We start from the raw sequence: 9,012 nt of genomic DNA, 5'->3' as shown, positions 1-9,012 counted from the left end.
AGGGCCTTCCGCCCATTTGGGGAGAGATTAAAGAAGCTGCGATTGTCTCCTTCTTACTCATTGGCAGTTACAACCTCGCAGCCACTACCATCTCAGCTTCCAGCGTGGACACAGAGAAGGTAAGTGGGAATGAAGGGGCCATGTCCTTAGCTATAAACCAGGATTGCTCCAGCCATCTGGCTTGGCTTGGGAATAACTGAAGGGGAATGGAGCTAGAAGTATCCAATTGCCAAGTACTTTTTTCCTAAAGAATGTGTGGAATTTTTTTTTTCCTGGGCAGCCTCAGTGACGACATAGATGTTGGTGCTCAATGGTCCCAAAAGTTAGTTGAAGCAGGGACCATTTTGCATAAGTCTTTGATGAACAAATAGTAGGTATTTAGCAATAACATGTTCTGTTGGATTGACTTACGTTAAAAGAAGGAACGGCCATTAGAATTGCTAGGAAGAATGATCTGCCTGTCTCCCTCAAGCAGTGCATCAGTGTCTCGAATGCTCCGATGCTCCATTAACGTGGACAGCGCTCGTTCTGGAGTCCGACCTAACTGGAATCTCATCAACCATGCAACCTTTGTCACATACCCTATTTTGTGAAAATGATCCTGCCTCAGGTTTCAAAAAGGCTTGGTGGAAACTGACGTGAAAATGGATGAAGCATCGGGAAGTAGACATTGTTCTGCTTTTCCCAGCAGAATGGAGCCAGGCGAGATTTCGGGGTTTGATAGTTTGGGGACGTTTTATCCAGTATGTCCAGGTGTCTTCTTTTGGGAATGAGAGACCTTATAGTGCCCAAATGGGACTACCCGACAGGCGCTCTTATGGGCGGATGTAGTCACAAATTTGTCTCATCTTTCTTCCACAGGGAAACAGAAGTCCATTCTCGTGAGGTCCACCTACGAGTCACCATGTATGAGGACTGCGTCAAGTCCACTGAGGACTATTATTTCCTCTGTGACAACGAGGGGCCATGGAGCACTGTTCTAGAGTCCCTGGCAATAATTGGCATAGTAGTTACGATTATCCTACTCTTGGCGTTTCTCTTCCTCATGCGAAGGGTTCAAGACTGCAGCCAGTGGAATGTCCTTCCCACTCAGTTCCTCTTCCTCCTGGGTGTGTTGGGACTCTTTAGCCTCACGTTTGCCTTCATCACTCAGTTCAATCAGCAAACTGCCCCTGTACGCTACTTTCTCTTTGGGGTTCTCTTTGCTCTCTGTTTCTCATGCCTCTTGGCTCATGCCTCCAACCTGGTGAAGCTGGTCCGGGGCAGAGTCTCCTTCTCTTGGACAACAATTCTGTGCATTGCTATTGGTGTCAGCTTGCTGCAGATAATCATTGCCACTGAGTATGTGACTCTCATGATGACCAGGGGTATGATGTTCATGCATATGACACCCTGTCAGCTCAACGTGGACTTTGTTGTGCTCCTGGTCTATGTCCTCTTCCTGATGGCCCTCACATTCTTCGTCTCCAAAGCCACTTTCTGTGGCCCATGTGAGAACTGGAAGCAACATGGAAGGCTCATCTTCGTCACTGTGCTCATCTCCATCATTATCTGGGTAGTGTGGATCTCCATGCTCCTGAGAGGCAACCCACAGTTCCAGCGGCAGCCCCAGTGGGATGACCCTGTCATCTGTATTGCCCTGGTCACCAATGCCTGGGTCTTCCTGCTGCTGTACATCATACCCGAGCTCTGCATTCTCTACAGATCGAGCAAGCAGACTTGCCCTTTACCAGGCAATGCCTGCCCAGCCCCAGCCTACCAATGCAGCTTCAGAGTGGAGAACCAGGAACTCTCACGAGGTACTTTCCCAGGGGTTTCAGGGAGTAGGGAGGCTTTCCTGTGGGAAAAACAGGAGAGAAATTGAGAAATAGGATGAACCAAGAGGGAACAATTTAGATGGGTGACTGACTATTTCCAAAAAGGAGGTAAAGATACCCGGAATCAAGGTTAGACTTTTACGAAAAATCAGTTCTTCCAAAATACAGAGATTTATGGGGGAGAGGCCAAGACAGAAACGAATCAAAGGCCCTAAATAAAGAGGGTGTGACTGAGTGCTCACGCTGGGTAAAGAAAGGCACCCACTATAAAGTGAGTTAACTAGCACCAAATTAGGCTTGGACCATGCAGTTGCATGGCATACGATGCTAAGTCCAGACGTTTGGGCCATCAGATGCAAAAGTCAATCCAGGTAACATGTGATTGACATTTTTAAAATTTTAAGTCTTGAAGCTAATTTGCCCAAACATCATAATAAACTGATTCATAGGACTCATCACTTCATTAACGTCACAAAGCCCAATAACTTCTAAATCTCTACTTTTCAAACCATTCACTGCTTGAAAGCCTTCAAAGTTTGCAAAAAGTGACCGGAAGAGCCATCGAATCAGAATTCTAATAAAGGCTCAGATATGTAATCATTAACAGAAATAAAGCAACTTGCTTATGTGACATTTTCAAAAAATTTCTGGTCAGATTTTGTTTTTATCTTTATGTAAGACCAAGCCACCTGTCTATACTTGGTTAATGAATAAAATAGATTAACCATGACAACAAAAATGCTCGGACCCTAACAACCTGGGAGATAGTGGCTAATTTTGGTTGTCTAGAAATATGTCAAACCCCATTCATTCCCTTCTGAAACATCTGGCCTATTATTCATAACCCAATATCATAGTTTTACATCAATTTTTGTGTCTTAATAGGCATCTGATTCCTCACAATTTATTTCTAATGTGCAAAATGATGTTATTTTAAATGTTGTATATCACACATAATGTTCACCAGGCTCAAAAAAATTAATAGAAGCCTTCTCTTTAAGTGCATACACTTTTTTGAGCTGTCATCTATGGCTAATTACACATTCAAATTAAATGCTGTTCAGAGAGATGCAGCCATTCATTCTTTTCAGTTCAGTTGACCGAGAGTCGGAAATTGATGCTATACATCCTTCCTTTAACAGTTTTTCCTTGCTTGTTGATGGTGCGTCATCAGATCACTAAGGTTTATGGCAGAATTGCAGAGTCAATCCCTGAAACTACGTCTTGTAGTTCTCACCAGAAGATTAGATAAAATTTCTTGTGTTGTTTTATTGTCGTTGTATATTTCCAAGAAACAAAAGCCGAGAGAAAGAGAGAGAGGGGTTCTTAGAATTGTATAATACCCCAAACATACTGGGAGTTGTAATGATCAAGAGTCCATACCCCAAAACACAAGTGTTTTAAGTGTTCTAAGGAGGGTCTGGTGAAAGACCAAGGGCTTGGTACTATCCTTGTTACTCGAGCATGGTTAGAAAATCCATTTCTGAGCAGGAAATGCCTGCCAGTGACAGTCACTGTCAAAGCAGTTTGGTGTTTTGTTTGTTTTTATTGTAGACAGAGAGAGAGCATGAGTGGGAGAGAGGAGCAAAGGGAAAGAGGGAGAGAGAGAGAGAGAGAGAGAGAGAGAGAGAGAGAGTCTTAAGCAGGCTCCATGCTCAGCTCAGAGCCCAACACAGGGCTTGATCCCACGACCCTGGGATCATGACCTGAGTCGAAATCAAGAATCAGACACTCAACCAACTGAGCCACTCAGGTGCCCCCAGTTTGATGTTTTGTTAAAAAAAATAATAATAATAAATCAGTAGTGTAGTAAAGGACATACAGATTGCTCTCCACATTGGTCAGAATAACCAGAAACTTAAACTGGGACAACAGAATCAGAATCTAGGTCACCTGGGAAAAATTACAAATATCAAAACTTAGAAGAATAATTATTAAAACTCAGTACAAAATAGAGGATTCTACCAAGCTCAGGAAAACATACCAGTAGACACAAAATAGATAAGAGCCAGACTAGAAGAGTACGATAACAAGAACTTGAGAAACCCTACGTACGTATTATAGGTCACAAGCTAGCAACAAGCAAGCAGCTTACCACTGCCTTTGTTTTCCTTTGCTCAAGAAACACAGTGCTATATAAATAGACGTGTGGTCAGCAAGAACAATCAGGCTGTTGTGCTGGGCGTCAGTCAGCCAGTCGCCAACAAGAATACCCATTCCAGTTCTGGGATCCACCAATGAGAAGTGTAGGGGACTTGGGGAGGCTGAGGGAAAACCACAAAGACAATTAAAGGGTTATAACATCAGACCCATGTGGAAAGGTAAAGACAATGGGATAGACAGTAGTTCTTAAGGTGCGTTCCTCATAAGACCATGCCAGTTCTCTCTCTAAATTCTGTATACCAAAACATGACATTTTGTGTGAGTCCGTGAGGCATGCGTTTGTCATGAGACTCTTCTGATTAATACTGCCTGTAGCTGTGACTCCAGTCACATAATTATTTGATTGACCACTGGGTTGTGAGATGAGAATTATTCATCTGAAAGAAGAGAAAGACAAGAGGAGATTAGCAGGGAATTTCACAAGTATGAAGACCTCTCTCCAAGAGGCTGTTGTCCTGTTTTCTGTCTCCAACTGAAGACAGTCTGTAGAAGTGAACTCAAACCAAAGCACAAAGGATTTAGATTAACTGTGAAAATAAGAGTTAGTAAACACGGAAATAGATCAGCAAAGGGGATTAAGGACTCTATTTCCCTGGGATTCTTTCAAAAGAAGATTAGGCTTTATCTCTCTCAAGTGGCTTATGAACTTAATTCCAAGATCTAAAAACATCCGGGTGGAGAATAAAAATGCACTCAGGCATGTTACCACAGGACACCAAACAAATGGTTATAAATATTCTTTGCCCTCTATTATAAATGCATTCCTAGAAAGCTGTATATTGATTATATTTTTTAAACCAGTTGTCCTTTTAACTGAGATTTTTTTTTTTTAACGTTTATTCATTATTGAGAGACAGAGGGAGACAGAGCATGAGCATGGGAGGGGCAGAGAGAGGGGGAGACACAGAATCCCAAGCAGGCTCTAGGCCGAGCTGTCAGCACAGAGCTCGATGCGGAGCTTGAACTCACAAACCACGAGATCATGACCTGAGCCGAAGTCAGATACTTAACCAACTGAGCCACCCAGGCGCCCCCTTTTAACTGAGAATTTTAAATGCAATATAATTTGTGGAGATCTTAAATATAGAATATCAGCCATCAAAATTTTTTTGTGAAGGGAAAGCTCCTGTTCTAATTATTGCTTACTTCATCTGCCCTAGTTTACTTAAGGTATTGTTATATCAAGTTTGCTATAAGCAAGGCCCATGTATATATATATATTTTTTTTTAAACATTTATTTACTTTGAGAGAGAGAGAGAGGGTGCACGCATGCACACGAGCATGAGCAGGGGAGAGGCAGAGAGAGGGAGAGAGAGAATCCCAAGCAGGCTCCACACTGTCAGCACAGAGCCTGACTCAGGACTCCATCTCACAAACCAAACTGTGAAATTATGACCTGAGCCAAAATCAAGAGTCAGACGCCTAACCAGCTGAGCCACCCAGGCACCCCAAGACCCATGTATATTTTAAAATATCACATTATTGTGGGCATTTTTTTCTGTTCATTGTTTGAAGGTGTTCAAACCTAGCCTGATTCTTTTTGAAGGCTTTAAGATAAAAACAATGAGTCTATGCAGTGTAAAAGTGGTTCAATGACTGTAAAATGATGTGAACCAAGAGAATGTTCCCGCAAACTTAAGCCCATTCATTGGGCTGTTTGCCTTATAGTAAATACGAGCTTTTGCTGGACGGCCCTTTTTTTTTTTTATTTTTTTTTAATGTTTTTATTTATTTTTGAGACAAAGAGAGACAGAGCATGAGCGGGGAAAGGGTAGAGAGAGAGGGAGACACAGAGTCTGAAACTGGCTCCAGGCTCTGAGCTGTCAGCACAGAGCCCGACGCGGGGCTCGAACTCACAGACTGTGAGATCATGACCCGGGCTGAAGTCGGACGCTCAACCGACTGAGCCACCCAGACGCCCCTGGACGGCCCTTTTTGACAGTTCTCAGCATGTTTTTCTTCAAGGCACCCCCCTTCCTAGGAGAAACCCAATTTCAGTGGTCCCAGGTGGTGTAGTTTTTGTTTGCTCTTTCTCAGGAACAACTCTCAGAACTGCTGTTTTATCACCTTCAAGAGCTACAGGTTACAGAGAGAGTCGTGGTATAAAGTAGGGAAGAAGACAGTGAGTCTGGGCAGGATTTGTCTGGTCTGAGGACGGATAAGGCACAGGTGTGACATTCCTAAAGATCCAGAGAGCGTGAGATAATTGTGCAGCATGGGGCAGCAGAAAGAACGCAGAATCTGGGTGCCCTGGCTTGAGGCTCAGCTCTGCTTCCTGCCAACTTTGAGACCAAACCAAGCTCCTCAACGTCTAGAAGCTCAGGCTCCTTGCCTAAATGATGGCTATAATGTCTCTGCCTCCTCCCTGTATAAACATAAGGTCTTCCTTACTCAACTCAGATTTCACAGCATGAAGTGGCTGCAGGATGAACAGAAAGAGGAAAACACTTTGGTGTTTTCCTTTGGTAAATCCATGAACAGCAGCCAGTCCTGGAGAATTCTGGAGAATGAAGCTTCTCTGGTGTCTCATCTAGTCTGATGAGAATGTTGGGTGAATGTCGGTCCCTAAGGAGCTGAGTGTGAAGGAGTCTCGTTATACCTCAAGGAACACAGTTAAACCGAGAATTCAGTTCGTTCTGCCATGAAGGAAAGAATAGCATTTCATATTTCACAGGGCCCAACCCTCTAGAAAAAAATGACAGTGGGAAGACAATGTCAGATCATCACGTATGACCACACCACCAGCACCACCGTGGGTAATAATATGCAGAGTACAGTAATATGGTGTTTTCGATGATCATGCCCTATTCCAAGGGTCGTACACATATTGAACGACTTAATCCTCAAGACAATCCTATGAAGGACGTTTGCTATTATGATCATCATGATCTCCCTTTTATTCGCATCAGGAAACAAAGGCAACCAAAGGTTAAGAAACTTGGCCCCAGGTCACACAGCTAGCGAGAGAGCCCCTAAGTGTGAACACTGGGGCATGGCCATGTCTGTGACCATCAAACAACAGATACATATCGCGCAAGGGCCTGACCTCGGAGACAGACAGGCACAGCTCAAAAGTCTTGTTGAGGGGACCGACATTAAACACATAACCGCGCATGGGATTATTCTATGTCCTGAACACACGTACGCCATCCATAGCCAACCTTCCTCATAAGCTTTAAAGCACTCTTTTTTAAAATCATAGATTCAGGGGAAAAGGAAAAAAAATCAGCCTCGACTGAGAATTCCTTTCTAAAAGGCCAAGAACCTCTTCGCAAGCCCTTGAGTTTCCTCATAGTCCTCATGTGCTGTTTCCACGTGAATCTCTGACACTAACCCAGCCCTTCCCTCCTTTGGCTTTCAGCCCGAGACAGTGATGGAGCTGAGGAGGATGTAGCATTAACTTCATATGGTACCCCCATTCAGCTGCAGGTAAATGTGCTTGTCTACAATCACCAAGGAGGGATATAGCAAGCCCACCTTCCACAGGAGAGTTGTCAGGCTTCATTTCCAATGTCTTTACTGACCTGAGAGAGGAGAGGCAGGGCAGGCTCGTCCCTCCAAGCCTGTGCAGCTTGAGTCATCCAGATACAATGCCTTTGTCTCTGCCCGAGCCCCTCCAAATCCCCATGGCCCCTCCATTAACGATGTACTCCAACATAGGTGAATGTCGCTGGAAAGAAAAGGCAGCTTGAAGGGTTCGTGTGAGGGTGAAGAGGATCAAGCTCGCTGCTTTTTGCCTTGGGGACAACAGGGACTTGTGAATATGAATGAGGTCACATCTGCTTTTAGTATCTATCAGTTGTCTAGATGATCCCCTGAGCCCCGCTGGCTGCCTCTCTGAGTCACCGTCTAGCTCCTGCAGCTCAGGCTGCCCCCAAGAACTGGGTTAGGTCCGTCACCACCATCACCAGATGGGTGTAACCGATTTTAATTCTTTCAGACAAAAGCAGAGGGAGCGCTACTGAGTAGAAGGGGAGGCAACTTGCGTTTGTGTCACCATGGCTTGAGGGCACACAGACGCAGGCAGCCAAAAATACCACACTGGGACACGGTTCTTGTATTTTGATCCCCGTAACTGAAATCTGAGGGTGAAAGTCATGCTCAGATTGTTTGTTTGATGGACCGTACACGGCAACTCTAATCCTAATCCTTCTGGTCTGTTATCTGAGACTTTGCCTTTTCCTGGAATGGCACACAGCCCAGGATACAGATAGATCATTTGCCGTCATTAACCCTCTGGAGGGCATTTACATGACGAGAAGATCTTTATTATACCTTCTCCAAGAATTTCTTGGATTACTTCGATGTCCAGTGACCGGCTCTTCAAGAATCTTGCAAAAAGATTCTTGTTACTGGCTAAGAAGGAAGATGGTAAAACAAAGTTCTGATGTGGGTAGCCTCAATATTTTTTTTCTTTATCAACAAAGGACTGAATGAAGCTGAAATGGTATTTCAAACGTAGCTCTGGAGAGTATCATCCCTTGTGTTGGCCCAGAAAGTTGACAATGACATTTCTTCTTTTCCAGACTGTTGATCCCGTACAAGAGTGTTTCATCCCACTGCCTAAACCAAGCTCCCAGGAAGATGCAGAAATACAAAGTCCATAGGAAACATGTGCAGTGAAAACTCAGAAGATCATCCCAATGGAGCCCTGATGGGTTGCTGGGTAGTCCTGAGTCACACTATCAACAGAGTATGGGCTCATCCTTCCTCCCCTGCTTCCTAGCCCATTCCATCCATCTGGGACCCATCATCAGAAGACCACACTCTCAAGCAAAATTACAATCTTGCTGGCCACCCTACCTTGATTATGTGTCTCTTTCTTCCTTCGTGCAACTGAAAGATTCCCTTCCTTGGCAATGCAAAAACAAATTGGCACCTCTTACTAATGGGGCCAGAAGACCTTGGTCTGAAAAAAATAGGGCCATATTAATGTGACAAAATATAGAGGTCCAGGGATGCCTGGGTGGCTCAGTTGGTTAAGCATCTGACTCTTTATTTCAGCTCAGGTCACGATCTCATGTTCGTGAG

The 9,012-nt window shown here is 44.2% G+C and overlaps 1 protein-coding gene across 1 annotated transcript; it reads left to right on the top strand.

Moving 5' to 3' along the window:
* Window positions 1-904: 904 nt before the first annotated feature.
* Window positions 905-8,783, top strand: GPRC5D (G protein-coupled receptor class C group 5 member D). Its single transcript, XM_045463731.1, has 3 exons — window positions 905-1,799; window positions 7,343-7,410; window positions 8,508-8,783. The coding sequence occupies exons 1-3, from the start codon at window positions 905-907 to the stop codon at window positions 8,586-8,588; spliced, it is 1,044 nt and encodes a 347-aa protein (XP_045319687.1). The 3' UTR covers window positions 8,589-8,783.
* Window positions 8,784-9,012: the final 229 nt, after the last annotated feature.

The sequence above is a fragment of the Leopardus geoffroyi genome, chromosome B4, assembly GCF_018350155.1.
Source record: "Leopardus geoffroyi isolate Oge1 chromosome B4, O.geoffroyi_Oge1_pat1.0, whole genome shotgun sequence".
Lineage (NCBI taxonomy): Eukaryota > Metazoa > Chordata > Mammalia > Carnivora > Felidae > Leopardus > Leopardus geoffroyi.
The sequence above is the reverse complement of the archived record's forward strand: the minus strand, read 5'-3'. Positions and strand labels throughout refer to the sequence as shown.